We start from the raw sequence: 18,234 nt of genomic DNA on the forward strand, positions 1-18,234 counted from the left end.
TCATTGAAGTGGCAGTCAGAGCTGACAGAAGCACACCTGTGGAGGAAAATCCCAGCTATAAACTCTTGTCTCTCCATTGTGTCACAAAATAAAATACTTCTTCTTAGTGCTTGAACATAAATCACAGAATCTATATTCTCTTTTTAGCTACTGTAGCATTCTCTCCCCCAAAAAAACCCTTTAACAGGGAAAAAAAACGGTAGAAACCTCAGGAAGAGCAACTGAGGAGGGATCCCTCTTCCAGGACGGACAGACGTGCAATAGATGTCGTACAGAAGAGATCAGCATAACAAATTAACAGTAATCCACATGACACAATGAGACAGAGAGAGAGAGAGAGAGAGAGAGAGAGAGAGAGAGAGAGAGAGAGAGAGAGAGATGCAGGTAATGACAGTAGCTTACAACAACATTATTGAAAGTAATAATATTATAGTTATAGTTCTGGCTACTGTGGTACAATATGTTGAAAGTATGTATTAATATCTGGCAGTATACATGTGTGACAATAGTCATATGTGTATAATAACAGTAGAAGTATGACTAATGACTAATGATGGCAGCAGCAGCAGGAGGCATCTGGCAGGACCACGGCAGCAGCACAACCACACACGTCCACGCTGTCCAGGCACCGCTGTGATATGAGTTAATCTGAGAGACAGTGGAGCACAAAGGCTCCGGAGAAGAAGCCGAGTTAGTGACATCCAGAATGGCCGAGTTAGCAAGATGCAGCAATAGAATGAGAGAGAGAGAGAGAGAGAGAGAGAGAGAGAGAGAGAGAGAGAGAATGTTTCCTGTTTTTAGAATCTGTTATTTTCTTAAGTACTGCACCTTAAATTGCTTGTGTGCCTGTGTAGTTTGAAATTTTATTTTATATTTTATTCATTTTTGAATTTGTGTTCATTTTTAATCTGTTAATGATGACGATTGATAATGTTGTAAATTGTAATTATTGTAATTATGTAAAACTGTAAAAACAATAATACATCTTTCAAAAGAGAGCAATCAGGACAGTACACAATGTGGGATACAGGGAACACACCAACACACTGTTGTTAAAGACATGCAATGAAATTTTTCGATCTGGTCAAATTTAAAACTGCAATAATCATGTTTTACAAAAACAACGTGTTTGTACAACTAGGAAGAGTCTGGGTATATCATTGTATGGGGTGGACTGGTGGAATGGGCTGCGTGAGTTGAAACAAAGCACAAATATAAATACGTTTTAAAGACTATACAAAAAAAATATATAACGTACATATAAATAAAGTTTTACTTGTACCTACTCCTTTTCGGACACTGTTATCTTTGTCTTGTTTGTTTTTTGGTTTGAAATGAAGTCATTAATTCGTTCAGTGTTTGTTAATGTGTTATCAGCTTCCACAGTAGCCTAAGTGAATCTGCAACAACAGCCAATTCACATTAAACAATATTTTAGTTTTGGATTCATGAGCAGATGCAACATGACAGAGCAGAAGCAACAAAATAAATATCAAAAGAGAAGCAGAAGTTTTTACAATGATTGACAGTTTTGTCTTGACGGATGATGGTGGAAGACTTTACCTTTGACCCATAAATATCTTAATAATCTTGTTATGGCATTAGTTCCTCTACAGAGTTAATGAATCGTGTAGTTGGTAACTGAAAATGTTAAAGTACATTTACTTAAATACTACACACAAGTACAAATTTGAGGTATTTGTACTTCAACTGGACATTTCTATTCTATGTTACTTTATATTTGTGCTCCACTACGTGTCAAAGAAACTACTGTATTTTTAATTATTTCATTTTATCATTAATATATTGTTACTTTACAGATTACATGTTGTAAGAAAAGATCAGATAAAACTTTTTAATACAGAACTGACGTCATGGTCTTGATGGTCTGACATGGTTTAATGTTACATGGTGTTGCTTTCCTTAAATGAAACGGGAGCACCACCCCCTAGACTTCCTAACATTTGACTTAGACACAGAGTCATGGGTGGCTTCAAAACCACAAGCTGTCATCACCAAACACTTCTGGGACAGACAGAGAGCCAGAAATGAGCTTTGGAAGAATTACCTCACCCAGTTTTGTCCTGAATGGCTGAGGAAGCATCTGAACTTTGGGAGGAGCTTCCTGCTGAGAACAGGTAGAATCACATGACCTGACAAAGTTTCATGATGAAACAACAATGTACATAAAAACACTGCAGTCTGTGACATTCAGTTACATTACAATGGATATGAATTGTTCTGGGTCACTGTTTTTCAGGTGATTGTAAAATTGAATTGCTCTTTCGCAGTTTCACTGTGAGGTACTGCTCTACAGGAATTATTTGGCGTCTTTCACTGGACATGCAGTGAGTTTTTACAGAACTTGTTTTGTCCAATTTGTCAAATTCATGATTAAATGTTGGTCCCAAAATCTGGCTACCATAGAGAATTATTGGTTCCAAAACAAATTGGAAGATTTTTAGCCAGATTGTAATTGGAGTGTGAAATTTAAGATTTCTTCTAATTGTCCCCTTTTCCCTGTCAAAGGATCAGTGAAGTGCTCGATGTATTTATTACTGAGTACAGGCCATGGTCCTGACCTGACGTTAGCCTCCTTACTGTAGAAACTTGCGTTCATTAGTTCAGGGTGACACATAGCTTTACAGATATAATGAATGTTTTCAGGCTATCGATAAATTGTCATGATATCGGAGCCCAGAGCGAAAAGAGGAGGGACTTAGAAAAGGTGTGTTGAGGGTATTTTTGTGTTCTGTTGTAGCAGAGTTTAGTAGAAATCCAATCCGGCATTTATTAATAACATTTTGGTCATTGATAAAACTAATACGCCCAAGTGTTTTATCCTGAAAAAGCTTTTCCAGGTTAAAATAATAATAAATCAATGTTATTTATTCCATATGCCAGGGAAAGTACTAGAATTATTTTAAAAAGTCAGAGTACAGCCAATTTAAATTTAGTGGTCAGCCCTGTGATAGTTTGACGGCCTGTTCAGGGTGTACCCAGCATCTCGCCTAATGTCAGCTCCATTTGTTATTGTTTATTTGTGTTGGTTTTCAAATTTTATAATAATACCAATTTATCAAAAATAAACATTAATTTTGTCTTCAACAGGCTTATCATCATCATTATTTTAGGGAAACATTTTGTTAAGAAAAAAAAGACTGGAGGAGGTACGACTGTGTGTTTCATTTCTCTGGTGTGAAGGATGACATCATCACCAAACTGGACAAAGCAGTGATCAGGACCAACTGGGGTAAGACTGAGGGAAGTTAAGAACTAATAATAATAATAATAATAAGCCAGTTAAAGAATGTAATCAAACCAATGCACATTCTCATCCAGGATCACTGGTCAGATCATGTAAGCTTAACAGGACTTAACAAAGTCATAGAAAGTTTGAAAGAATTTTACACACCACATTGTCTTTACCACACAAGGAAACGTGACCGTCCCCATCACTGCTGCAGTGGCTGTTCTTGCTCTCATATTCATCAGTGCCACTGCATTCATTGTTTACAAAAGGAAGAAAGGTGAGCGAGAAAAATGCAAACATCATCTGCTAAACTGACTTTTTCAGTTCTGTTATTCAGGTTGCATTTGAACTGAATAAATAAGCATCAGTTCCATGCACCTATGATTTGAAGCAACCAACAGGAAGCGTCTCAAGGCTCAGAGCCTGTTAGTCATGATAATGTGACTGTGCCACGATGATGTAGGAGAGAAGAGATCAGTAAAGAAATAAAGTCAGGATGAAACAAAAGGGTAGAATGGATTTATTTTTGAGTCAGAGTGAGTAGAAGAGGGGAACACATTCAGTGAGGAAAAGGTGACAGAAGATATTCTGGCATTTACAGCTGTAACTGAACTGATTTGTCTTTTTTTCCTGATTTCAGCCAAAAGTCCCCTGCCTCGTAAGTAAAACTTACTTTTATTCTATTTCAACTGATCTAAAACACACTTTATGCTGCAGATTAAAAAGTGTTTCAAGTTATTGTGCAGATGATTTTTTTTTTCAAAGACTGTTTCCTGCATTTATTTTTTCTAAATGTTCAGAGAAAGATGAGACTTCAGGAATTTCACATTGACATTTTGTTTCTGACCTCACAGCTCCTGACAACAACTACGAGCTCTGTCTTAGACTGAATCCAGAGACCTGATTGTGAAAAACAAAGTGAACACTTTGATATGTGTCATATTATAAAGCTTCACAGAACTAAAAGAGACTGAAAGAAAGCTTCTTGTTGTAAAAGTGAAGAAGTATACTTTATGTATTTGATATTTAAATGTAATCGTTTCATTTCACATTGTAAATTTATCTTTAATGTTTATTGTATCATATATTTATTAATCAGTTTTACATTGATGCAACAATGTGTTGCTTGTCTGTTTTTTTAAAAAGACAGTGATGGTGGTTGGACAACTGAGCAGGACATGTCACTCATGAAGTTTCCCATCAAGCCAGTGAAATGATGGACTTTGAAAGTATCTTGTATATTTACACTCTGTTATTGCTACTTTAATTAAGCAAAGCAGCTGAGTTCTTCTGTGACAACTGCCAGATACAATTATGATATCTTTATCATTTAGTTTTGATGTATCAGGGAAAATGTGGTAAATGTTTGTTGCCATTTGCAAAGACAGGGCCATAACTAGCTTAGCTTCTTTCTCATTATCACCAAACTGGATAAGCAGTGATCAGAAACAACTGGGTAAGTGACTTCAATATCAGGTCCAGTCAGGTGTAGAGACAAAGTGTCAAAGTTCTGTTGTTACTGAAGTTGTTGTAGGACTGCTGCTGCTGACACTCTGCATCACTGGACTCTGCATCTGGAGCAGGAACCATCATGTCAAGGAACAAAGACATTTTTACTCATCAAAGAGCCATTTGTACTCCACTGTGAACACCAGTATTGTACAGTTCTGGCGTTTAGCTCATGTATTGAGAATTCCTCTCTTACCTTTTAAAATAGGAGCAGAAATCAGTTAAATTAATGGGGTATTTCCATTTTTTTGTTTATCTTATATGTTTTAATTTTTACTAATCTCCCATCTGTATTTCAGGATTTAAGCCTGCAAACTGTACGTATCATTTCATATCATCCATCTGTCCTTTCCTTTGTCGAAATAAACACATTTACTAGTTTTAACCTCCTGTGACACTGCATCCTCATATAAGGGTAATACACTTTAGGATTGCTGCACCTGATAATTCATTTGCTTAACTTAGTCTTGTTCCTAGTTATGGACGCTTTTATCTGCCATCTAGTGGTAGCAAGAACACATTACAATAATCTATGTAAAAACAAGATGGCAGCCATCTCTGCCAAGTCAGTCTGCAGCCGATCCTGACACAAAAGTAGACAAGGTACAAAACCTGATCAAATTTTATTGTTGAAACTTATTTATTTGCGCTTATTAACGTTTTTAGTTTGATACTGCGTACAACTTTGACTGCAGTTACATAAAACTGAGAGTACATCAGGTTGAAACAGATTACAGCTGAGCACTACTCGAAAGTTTACTTCTGTCATTCAATAGCCAGAGCATTGTCAGCTACTTGGACAGAGCTTTTGCTATTTGTTTAAAGAGACGACTTGGAAGAACATTCAAATGTCCGCAGTGCCACACATATGCTCTGCACCTGCTGAAAGCTGTCACCCACTCAATTGGGCTAAAAGACAGAGGTTTGAAAGAGTTTGCAATATTTGCATTTGCCAGGTTGCAAAGTGCTACCTCAATGACCACAGCACTGAAAATCTTCCATGTACTGTGCCATGTGTTGCTTTCCAAACACAACACCAATGCTGTGCAGATAAATCTGAAGGCCATGCAGGCCCTAATAGAAGAATGCAAGATTCCTGACATGGCAGAGACAGAAAAAATAGAGGATGGCCTCTTGGCTCAGAAGGAACATGATGATTAGAGAAGAATTGCCCACACAATTATTGGCAGAAGATGACAAGACCCCAAATAAAGAAGAAAATCCAAACTTCTGCCCAGGCATTGTTGATGTCCTTTTTGAGAACTACCTAGGCATTTTTCCTCTTTGGAGTGGTCTGCTGTTGGGAAATTTGAAGAGGTACACATCTGACAAAGAGGATAATATCCTTGCCCCAAGTAAAACCAGGGTCACAAACTGTCATGTGGGGAGATGTTTTTTAATCGTCAGTCAGTTCTCAAAAAGCAGAGGCGATTGAGACCAGGGACCTTTGTCAGAAAAATGTATGGCTCTCTGCAGGGGAGAACATATCATTGCTCATAACTTCTCTGAACAATTACTTCTTCAACCTATGCTGTCAAAAGACATCACACAGTCTCAGGAGAGGTGGGCAAAGAGGGAAGGAGCAAAGCCGCACACTGCCAGCTCCAAATTTTACACAAAAACTGTTCCAGTTCCAAAAAGAGCTAAGTCTACTCCAAACACTGGCAAAGACCTCCAGAAGAGCAAAGATGAGAAGCACAGCAGCAATGATCCAACAAGTGGGGCATCGGTGGCTTAGTGGTAGAGCAGGCACCCCATGTACAAGGCTGTTGCCGCAGCGGCCGGGGTTCGAGTCCAGCCTGTGGCCCTTTGCTGCATGTCATCCCCTCTCTCTCTCCCCATTTCACACTTAACTGTCCTGTCCATTAAAGGCAAAAAATGCCCCCAAAAATATCTAAAAAAAAAAAAAAAAAAAAAGCAATGATCCAACAAGTAAAGGCTCCAAGCCTGCACCAGAGCTATTTTTTCCTGATCACTAAATAAAATGCATAGTCTAACTTGATTAACAAGTCATTGTGATTTGTGGAACCTGAATCCACGAAATACTTTCCAAAGCTATAGAAAAAATTAAGGAATCATTAAGAAACATTTCACATCAGCCAGCTGTATTTACATCCAAGTTGTGTTTACCCACCACACAGTTCTACTTGAGTCCATCTTCCATGAAGATGCTTATCAAATCACAAAACACAACAATTTCAATAATGTGAGAAATATTCAAGAATACAAAATAAGATAGACTTGTTTAGGAGCTTTCTGTACCAGGAAAGCTGAATGTGCAGACAGAGTATTGAAATATTTACAGTTTAATGAGTTTGCAAAAACAAGTGTTAACAGTCTAATTATTCATATCCTTACAGGTTGATTTCCTGTGGAAATTCCACCGACATTTCCCACTGATTCATTGAAAAAAGGTCTTCAAAATCTACAAAGAGAGATGGCAGAAGGAACACTTAAAGGATCAGGTAACATTAATGTCAGGTGATTTTCACCCATGCATTTGTGGTCATGTGATTTTCATTGTGTTGCTTTTGTCTGAGTTGGCTGGGTCCTTGGGTATAGCTTCAGGCTGCTCACTTGCGTCATCAAAGGTAGGCGTGTTTCCCTGCTCCCATCCCTGTATTTTTTCAACAGGCATGTGTTCGGGTGATTTTTGCCCGATGTTTGTGATTGAGAGTATTCAGAGGATGTCCCTGTCCCAGTCAGGGATCCAACAACTCCCCTCCTGCCCTTCACCACAGCCACCAAGGAGCCAACGTTGCCCCCCCCCCCCAGCACCGGCGCAAACACTAAGGAGCCAACGTTGACCCTCCCCACCACCACCACAATCACCACGGAGCCAGCGTCAACCCCACGCTCACCAATCAAGGAGTTAGTTAAAGCTGCCACACTAAAGCTCAGTCAAATTGATGAACTTTTAAATAGTAGCCCTAGACATCATCACTCAGGTGCCTGTCAGAGATGAGTCAGACCCCATGCCGCTTCCTTAAACATACCGGCATTCTTAAATAGCCGTGGCAGGGTCAACCACAGCGTGAAACTGAAAAGCAACAGCCAGAGTCATCTCCAAGGTCTGTCATTCCGGTGTTGACTAGCATCAGGAAAAACAACGTGTACTCGAAGCGCACAGCTACTCTATCTAATCTGACTCCAGTTAGTCAGCCACAGACTGTGTCAGACAATGTTAGTACACTAAACTTAGCTTTATTAAATATCAGATCTCTGGCTGGCAAGTCACTATTAATTAATGATTTTATTATCAAGAGAAACCTTGATTTTATGTTTTTAACTGAAACTTGGTTAAATGAAAACAACAATGCAGCAGTACTTATTGAATCAGCCCCCCCAAACTTCCATTTTATCAGCTCAGTTAGAGAACTTAGGAAAGGAGGTGGAGTAGCCACTTTATTTAAGGATGTTTACCAGTGCAAACAGTTGTCATATGGGAAGTTTGAGTCTTTTGAATATGTTGCACTGCAGTTGAGATCCTCCTGTCAAGCAGTATTAGTAACCATTTACAGGCCTCCAAAATATAGTGCACACTTTGTTGATGACTTTTCTAAACTATTGTCTGTTGTCTGTATTGATTTTGACTGTGTTGTTATAGTGGGTGATTTTAATATTCATATTGATAATCCCAAAGATGGCAGAGCGAACTTTTTTACATCCTGGACAACTTTGAACTTTCCCAGCATGTAACAGAGACAACACACAATAAGGGACATATTTTAGATCTAATTATCTCCAAAGGGCTCAACATTTCTGAGGTTGTGGTGACTGATGTTGCCTTTTCTGATCATTACTGTGTTTTCTTTAAAATGGCCATCTCCGCTGACACCAGTAAAAGTACAACAGGGGTAATCAGAAAACGCTATACCAACGAAAACACCTGTACACTATTCACCCAGGATTTTATACCCACACCAGCTCTGCCCTCAATCTCTGTCAATGATCTGGTTCATAGTTTCAGCTCTAAAGCTATGAATATTATGGACAATATTGCCCCCATGAAGGTCAAAGTTGTCTCTGGTAAGAAAAAACCACCATGGAGGAACGCCACACAGGTAAAAGCTCAAAAAAGAGAATGCAGAAAAGCAGAACGCAGGTGGTGAAAAACCAAACTCCAGGTTCATTATGACATCTATAAGGAAAGTCTGCACATCTATAACTTGGAGCTAAAAAGGGCGCGGCAGTCTTTTTTCTCTGAGATTATCAACAAAAATAACAACAATGCACAGACTTTATTTACTGTTGTTGAAAGACTGACAAACCCATTAGCGTCAGTCCCTCCTGAACTGCTATCCACCAAGGCATGCAATGACTTTGCTTCTTTTTTCACAGACAAGATTTTAAAGATAAGGCAGACAGTCTGTAATTCCAACACAGTGGCTATTTCACCTGTGCCTCATAAGACTACACCAGTTAATTTGGCACTTTTTCACCCATTAAATTATGCTACTTTGACAGACATAGTTAGAAACCTTAGGTCCACTACCTGCTGCCTTGACACTCTGCCTACAAGCTTTTTTAAAGATGTTTTTAACTGCATAGCATCAGATATACTACAGATAGTCAACTGTTCTCTTCAGTCAGGCCTTTTTCCAACGGCCCTAAAAACTGCAGTCATTAATAACATTTTGGTCATTGATAAAACTAATACGCCCAAGTGTTTTATCCTGAAAAAGCTTTTCCAGGTTAAAATAATAATAAATCAATGTTATTTATTCCATATGCCAGGGAAAGTACTAGAATTATTTTAAAAAGTCAGAGTACAGCCAATTTAAATTTAGTGGTCAGCCCTGTGATAGTTTGACGGCCTGTTCAGGGTGTACCCAGCATCTTGTCTCTATGTTTTCCATGTGATTACTGTCTTAAAGTTTTCCTTGTATTTTTGAAATAGCTGTCAAAAAATTTGTTATTGTTTATTTGTGTTGGTTTTCAAATTTTATAATAATGCCAATTTATCAAAAAAATATTAATTTTGTCTTCTGTACTGGGTTTATAGGCCTCAAAGTCAGGGGCGCGCCGTCAGGAGAGGCAAATGAGGCAAATGGCCACTGATATTGGCACATTTTTTCAATGACAGCTATAAACCCCCAAACCTCCGATAAGTGCATGACCGCTGCCCCACTGCCAAGAGCTAAATTAAATGTATATTAGACTCCCATTGTCTTTGTTACCAACTATTGTAAATGAAGAACAATTTTATTTGAATAAATGAGTGTTTAAAAACTCTCTCTCTCTCTGCAGACCTTCCCTCAGTGTCTCTCCTCCAGAAGTCTCCCTCCTCTCCAGTCAGCTGCCACGCTACAGGTTTCTTCCCAGATAGCGCCATGATGTTCTGGAGGAAAGATGGAGAGGAGATTCATGAGGACGTGGACCACAGAGAGATCCTCCCCAACCATGATGGATCCTTCCAGATGAGTGTTGACCTGAACCTTTCATCAGTCCCACCTGAAGACTGGAGGAGGCGACTGTGTGTTTCATCTCTCTGGTGTCAAGGATGACATCATCACCAAACTGGACAAAGCAGTGATCAGGACCAACTGGGGTAAGACTGAGGGAAGTTAAGAACTAATAATAATAATAAGCCAGTTAAAGAATGTAATCAAACCAATGCACATTCTCATCCAGGATCACTGGTCAGATCATGTAAGCTTAACAGGACTTAACAAAGTCATAGAAAGTTTGAAAGAATTTTACACACCACATTGTCTTTACCACACAAGTGACAGCTTTGTGCTGCCTGTCCACTCTTTACTGAACTCAGAATTAATACAGAACAAGGGCAATGATGAAACCTACAAGACAAGTTGTGTTTGTTTGTTTGTTTTGTTCAACAGAGAGGCCTGGAAACGTGACCGTCCCCATCACTGCTGCAGTGGCTGTTCTTGCTCTCGTCTTCATCACTGCCACTGCATTCATTGTTTACAAAAGGAAGAAAGGTGAGAGAGAAAAATGCAAACATCATCTGCTAAACTGACTTTTCCAGTTCTGTTATCCAGGTTGCATTTGAACTGAATAAATAAGCACCACTTTTGAAGCAACCAACAGGAAGCGTCTCAAGGCTCAGAGCCTGTTAGTCATGATAATGTGACTGTGCCACGATGATGTAGGAGAGAAGAGATCAGTAAAGAAATAAAGTCAGGATGAAACAAAAGGGTAGAATGGATTTATTTTTGAGTCAGAGTGAGTAGAAGAGGGGAACACATTCAGTGAGGAAAAGGTGACAGAAGATATTCTGGCATTTACAGCTGTAACTGAACAGATTTGTCTTTTTTTCCTGATTTCAGCCAAAAGTCCCCTGCCTCGTAAGTAAAACTTACTTTTATTCTATTTCAACTGATCTAAAACACACTTTATGCTGCAGATTAAAAAGTGTTTCAAGTTATTGTGCAGATGATTTTTTTTTCCAAGACTGTTTCCTGCATTTATTTTTTCTAAATGTTCAGAGAAAGATGAGACTTCAGGAATTTCACATTGACATTTTGTTTCTGACCTCACAGCTCCTGACAACAACTACGAGCTCTGTCTTAGACTGAATCCAGAGACCTGATTGTGAAAAACAAAGTGAACACTTTGATATGTGTCATATTATAAAGCTTCACAGAACTAAAAGAGGCTGAAAGAAAGCTTCTTGCTGTAAAAGTGAAGAAGTATACTTTATGTGTTTGATATTTAAATGTAATTGTTTCATTTCACATTGTAAATTTATCTTTAATGTTTATTGTATTATATATTTATTAATCAATTTTACATTGATGCAACAATGTGTTGCTTGTCTGTTTTTTAAAAGACAGTGATGGTGGTTGGACAACTGAGCAGGACATGTCACTCATGAAGTTTCCCATCAAGCCAGTGAGGCCAGCCACTGTAGTTTAGCCTGAGCAGATACCATGTAGATATAAAGCAGCAGAGTATCGACTCTGCTTGGATGATTGAAGGATTTAAAGACAGCTTAAAGATACATCGATCGGGTTTAGAAAATGGTGTCTCCTGTCAGAGGGCTCAGCAGAGTATTGACGGCACAGCCAGCTGCAGGGCCTGATGATGGTACTTTGTATTTTCTATGAATGAATATCAGATTTAAATGTACTGCTTTTCAATAAAGTTCCCAGTTGTCATATATTTGTCTCTTTTGGTTTTGACTATAGTTGCAGTAGCTAATATTAATATTACTTGAACATTCAGTATTTACACAGAAGTTGGATGAGGACACATGATCTTTGCTGTCAGTCATATGGTGAAAACACATAGCTTGAAATAAACACTGAGATACTAGTAGAAGATATAATAAGGAAACCAGGAACCTCTGAGTCATACTGGACTCTGATTTTTACACTGAAAGTCATGTCAGTAACACAACCAGCTTTTAACTACTTGAAAAAGCATATCATATCAGGATTTAAATCTCTGGCTGACTGATTCTAAGTAACAGGTTCATACATTTGTCTGACTGAGGCTACATGTATACACAAAGCCAAACATATACTGTAGCTTCAGTATTTAAGACTTCATAGGCTCTCAGTGCGACACAGAATCAGTTTTAAAGTTGTAACAGTAGTCTAATACACTTACACCCTTTTCCACCAAATTAGCTCTGGTTCTTGAACTGGCTTTGTTCAGGATTTTTGGAACCTTGGTGCTATCTAGTGAACCAGTCTGTGTTTCCACCAGTAACCACTGTAACCATTGTAATGGTTACAAAGATGTGCCTTCAACAGATGGTGTCAACACAATGCACAAAGGAAGTAGTCAGCAGTAGCAAGATGGTGGATGATACTGATTACTGGCCAGCTTTTGTTCTGTTATTACAGATATTTGTTTCTACCCAAAGTCCAAGCATGAAGCAACTATTTATAATAAGAAGACGGAGGAGACTATTTTGTGCAATACTGCATCCTTTCTTTTTACCCTGTGGAATAAAACACCCAATTATGTTGTCCATTTTGCACTTTAGGTCAAGAAAAACTTGCTATAGCTAGGAACCGACTTTTCGGCTTCCAATACAGACGAAATTAAAAAGGGTCAAATTAGGTGCAGGAACCAGAACAGAACCTGTTCCATGTGGGTGGGAAAAGGTAGTGGTTTGGGTTTTTGGTGCATTTCTGAGCTGTTGACTGACTTCAAGCCAGTCAGGGCTCTGAGGCCGTCAGGTGGACAGTTCCTGTATACCTAGAATAAGATCCAGATCTGGTGAGGGGGGCGCTAGTTACTTTGGTCCTGCTCTGTGAAACAAAATGACTGCTTCATCGGGCAGTGAGATCAGTCCATGTTTCTGTTGGGTGAGTGTGGGTTCATCAGAGTCTTTTGGTTGGTTCTCTTGTATTTTGCTCTTCTTTTGTTACTGTTGATTTTTCTTGTATCTCATGAGTTCTGTTCTTCTGTATGTGCTGCCTGATGCTGTTTGCACTTTACTGTGATTAAACGCCCCTCTTCTTCTGTGTTCATAAAACAGTGGCCGTGTTGGCATTAAAGGCCTCAGCTGCTATAGCTGTTGTCAACAAGACCATCATTTAAGGGCTATCGTACATTTTTAGATGTGACAGTGTGTGCAACCGAGTATCACAGTGGACAACAACTTTAGGATCATAACAGTTATTTCTACTGTGAATGACGGGAATTATTATGTTTATGTTATTATGTTTTTTCATTTTTTAAAGTCAGTACATGTACAATTAATTGATAAAATTCTCATGAAAAGAGAAACAGACATTTTCCGTAATGAAGCCAGCTTCGTATATTTATCCATATTTATTTAATATTTGGGATCTGATTTGAGGATGTTTATCAGGCTTGAAACATAAAACAATAAAACTACTTAAACTTAAACTTTTTACTTAAAAGTGTGAGGATGAAAAAAACACTGCAACCCGATATCTACCACAAATTGGGATTTATTTACTAAGCAGTGCACTGAATCTTTAACCTTAAACTGTGTCTTTTCTTCTGTTACCACCAGAGAGCAGCACAACCCTGCAATGTTTCAGCTGCCAGAGAAACAAGCAATCAGAGCATTGTCACACCTCCTGCATGTCAAAGGGTTTCCATACTTTCATTTGTCAAATATTATAACACAGGTCTATTCTTACAACAAGCCTGTTCTCCAAAGATGATCAGATAAACTGTAGCACTCTGTATAACATTTAAGGAAATATTTTTTCATTGTGGTATTGATACAAGGATTTGAGTACAATTTATGCTCAAATTTAATGGAAAAAAGTGCAGCATCAATGTTTTTTTGTTTTTAGTCTAACTATCTTTTGAAAGTGGTCATCTGGAAAATGTTTACTGTAAGAGACAGACATGATAGTTTGGATGTCAGATCAGAGACCTTATGACCAGGAGGTGACACTGATTCAGAACAATATAGAAATGAATGTAAAATCCTTTTATTGAATTTTAATTCTAATTGAATTTTGACCCTTTGGGCCACCAGTACTGTGTCTGGTAGGCCTGTTCATTAATCCATCCATGACCAGCTATTGCTTTTTAGTCACTGTCATTGTTAAATTACATTACAATGCAATTTTACAGACCTCTTGAAACAATGTCATTAAAATTGCTGTCTAAAAACAAGGCCTCTACTACAGTTAAGAGGTTATGTGTTTTTACATATTCATGCTTAGTGTAGTCTAGTGTGTAAGTGTTTATTTTGTATGTTTCAGTTATAAATTCATAATCATACAAGCTCCCAAAATCATTAAAAGGTGATAAAAATGTAACAAATAAGGTGTTAAAAAGGTAAAATGTTTGTTAAAAATGTGTCTAAAAGGTACCTAAAAATGTGTGGTAAAAAATGTATTGCCTTTTATGTAAGGTCATTACTTAATGCAGAGTGTAACAGGACCACAGTCTAATTGACGGCATTGTGGGAAATGGGATGTTGTGTGGTGATGTCAAAGGTCAGTAGCATTGTGGGTCAGAGTAACATGGCTGCAGACGAAGAATATACGACTCCAGAGTGACAGTATTGTACACATGGTCCTAGAGGCGCACACAGTAATTGTTTTTATTTGCTTCATGCTGATGTATAATGTTGTTAATGTGCTTTTACGTACATGGACACTGAAGATGCATTTAAAGACATTTCATTTTCTTTTAGCATTTCTGTTGTGCTAATGTGTTTCTGCCATCAATGGACATGAGCTGGAGAGACACTAGAGTGAGTGGAAGATGTATGTTTCTAAACTGGTATATCTTTTATTTTGTTGTAATTTTTCATGGTGCCTTTTTGTACTTTTACTTTAGTAAAGTATTAAATGCTGGACTTTAATTTGAAACTTGTGGGGTTTTTTATACTCTGTTATTGCTACTTTTACTTAGTACTGAGCTACTTAGTAAAGCGTATGAGTAGTCCTGTCACTGCTACACACTTATGATATCTTTCTCATGTCATTATAGATATCAGGAAAATTTGGCAAATATTTGTTGCTACTTGAGAAGAAAGGGTTACTGGACAGCGGCTGATAAAAGCAGAGTTACTTAGTTGTCTCATGGCTTCATGAACATAGTCAATGGTTTTCAGGACCACTATAGAACCTCCTATATCAGCTGGTTTAGTTATCATTTTAGAGTTACTCTGCAAATCTTTTAACGCTTTCCTTTCCACTCTGCTGATGTAATGATTTCTCTGAGTCTGTCTGGATTTCACTAGAGCATCTCTCTCAACAAGCTTACTGAAGGTAGCGTGTAGAATTTGATGCTCCACGAGAAACAAATGCAGATTTCTTTTTAAATTGATCAATTCCAGTGACTGAGTTGAATTACCAAAGAAATGTTTTAAGTGCGTCTAAAAAAAGTTAAAACAATCCACCTTCAAATTAAATGCGCTGACCTCATTAGTAGGGACATCATTTGTTCAGGACTCGTCCACTCACGCGCGCGCATGCACGTGCGCCAGTAAAAGTCATGGAAACAGAACGGTGGCGTTCTACCGAGGTCATATAAAAGCTGCACGCCTCTCCGAAATCTCCCCTTTGCACTGAGACTTGACACAAGTTGACCTGCGAGCCTTACAAAACCCTCAAGAAAACACTGAGAGATAACTCCAGCTGTACCTACCTGCTGAAAGATGGCGTCCGGACCCCCCGCGATGGAGCACCTGCTGGCCCGAGTCAGGCGGTGGATCACTTCCTTTGCCGGTAAGACATCTTTTAATGTCCTGTCAAATTTAGCCTTTTTATTAATGTTGCTTAAATCATTGAAAGAGAATTTTAGTACAAAATTTGCATTTAATTATTGTAAATTGTTATTATTACTCTCATTATTACTATTGTTGTTGTTAGCCTGATATTATTATATCATTGTGGACTAAACTGTAACGGTCAATGTAATATTAGTCGGCCTGTTAGGAAAACAAGGGTTTTGGTGATATTTGGCGTTTACTCGGTGTAAATATGATTATTATAATGTGGTGAGGGTGCCGCTATTTGAGTACACTCAACATGTGCTGAGTTTGGCGGGACAGGTGTGGAAGGTGTTAATAATTGTGTAGTGATTTGAAAACACTGCTAATATTGTTTGAGGAGATTGAATTGTCCATATATTGTCGGAGGCAAAGATGGCGACCGGGCCAGTTTTTGAACGATGCCAAAAATGAGTTTATCTTGTGCGCCATGGAGACGATGGAACGTTTAGGAGCAAACGTCAACACGTCAGCACGCACAACAAACCAGGGCCCGCTCCTCTGTGTGGATACTTGAGGTTGCTGCTTGAAATGTATCCGGAGATGTTTTTAAGTACACAGTAAACTGTGGCCTGTTCTGACTCCTGTTATACTAGTCTGAGTTTTATTGTGGTTTTAAGAAACAAGATGTGTTTCAGAGGCAAAGCCAGGAACACTTTATTTGAACAGTTTGTCTACAGATAGTTTATAGAGTATTTGCAACATTTCAACAGCTTATTAGTTAAAATTCAACAATTCATCTGTTTTACTTATCTAAATAATAAATGTGACAATTTACTACATACTGTCAGAGTAATTTAGTTGAACTTGAACTATTCAATCAACCCATGCTGCACAGGTTGAGTGAAAACAAAGTTATTCTGACAGTATGTGGGTATGTTCATGAATTGTCACATATACTCTACAGATAACCTGTTAAACATCGACAGATAAAGTGAAACAGCTGAATTGTTGAATCTCATCTAATAAGCCGTTGAACCACCTCCATATCTCTAAGAGTACAGGGTCACATGTAAACTATGAAGGAGTGTCTATACTGATTATATTCCAGTGCTTGTGAACGTTTCAGTCTGTTTTATGAAGTGGAGAGTGTAACGTTTTTTAAAATATTTTTTTCTTTCTTTTTTTACTTATACTTATATTTGGTTTCTGATGCATTTAAATGGTTTATTCTGCTGCCATGTTTGTAATATAAATCACAGTTGACAGTTTTGAGTAATGCAAATATTTCATTAAGTAATTAAGCATTTCTTTGGGTGTGTAAGACAAACATAAATGATTCTTCCTCCACAATAAGACTAAAAGTCTGTATCCATGCTGTGAGGATGTAGTGATCATTCCACACAAAAATATTGGAAGGATAAAAAAAAAAAAGGAAACATTACTTTGTTTGACCTGAGGGTGGCGTCAGAGGTACAGCAGCCACCACAGTTTATCCTCTGTCAGTGACAATTTAGCTCATGCTCAGCTCTTGACATAATGCTCTCAACACTCAGTCTAGTCTCAGTTTGCCTCAGTTTCAAATGTAATATTTAATATTTGTGCAACATGTTAGTGGAAACTAACTTGTGGGAGAAAAGAGGATGTTTCAGATGAACAGGATGCTCAGTGCTTCCTCCTGCAGTACTGAGTGTGTAAAAGGCCCTCAGCAGTCTTACACTGATTAAATACAACACACCAGGTTAAAGAAACAGGCAGGAAGAGTTTGCACTGTTCCAAAAACCTCTGAAGCATTTACATGTTTTCAGCCACAATCATGTCTGCACTTCCTGATGTGATTCCACACATCAGTACACATGTAATCTTTCAGGTTTAGTGACATGTTCACATGCAGCTCATTATTGTGGTTTTACTGGTGCTATACCCCTACTTTAACCACTGTATACATCTCTTATACTGTGACCAGTGCAGCCTGAATACACTCACAGTTGTCCTGTACCTTGTGTGGTGAGGGCAATAAGTGGAAAAACTGAGAAGACGACCAACAACGCCATCTGGGGGAATTACACCCCAGGAAATACTTTTTTAAGAACCTTAAATTGAGTTGAAAAATTAGGGATAGGTAAAAATGGATCCAGAAGTGCGTAACTGTGATTTCACATGTATTTATTGTGGCCAAACTGTTCACATTTGTAAAACCTGTAACATTTTTATGTGAAATTAAAGTATGTGTTTACAGAGTAAGTTATGTACTTTTGCAAATCACACTGTATTTTTGTGGATATGAATTTATTCAACACAAATGTAAAAAGACAAGTTTGTGGATAGTGAGATATTTGTGGAT

The 18,234-nt window shown here is 38.1% G+C and overlaps 1 protein-coding gene and 1 pseudogene across 1 annotated transcript; both read left to right on the plus strand.

The window, feature by feature from the left end:
• The window catches only part of LOC125906164 (major histocompatibility complex class I-related gene protein-like), a 45,038-nt pseudogene extending 33,246 nt beyond the window's left edge, over window positions 1–11,792 (plus strand).
• On the plus strand, window positions 1,923–10,135 carry LOC125906167 (major histocompatibility complex class I-related gene protein-like). Its single transcript, XM_049604617.1, has 3 exons — window positions 1,923–2,138; window positions 2,261–2,348; window positions 10,013–10,135. Exons 1-3 carry the CDS (start codon window positions 1,928–1,930, stop codon window positions 10,089–10,091), a joined length of 378 nt encoding a protein of 125 aa, XP_049460574.1. The 5' UTR covers window positions 1,923–1,927; the 3' UTR covers window positions 10,092–10,135.
• Window positions 11,793–18,234: the final 6,442 nt, after the last annotated feature.

Source organism: Epinephelus fuscoguttatus, linkage group LG18 (assembly GCF_011397635.1).
Source record: "Epinephelus fuscoguttatus linkage group LG18, E.fuscoguttatus.final_Chr_v1".
Taxonomy (NCBI): domain Eukaryota; kingdom Metazoa; phylum Chordata; class Actinopteri; order Perciformes; family Serranidae; genus Epinephelus; species Epinephelus fuscoguttatus.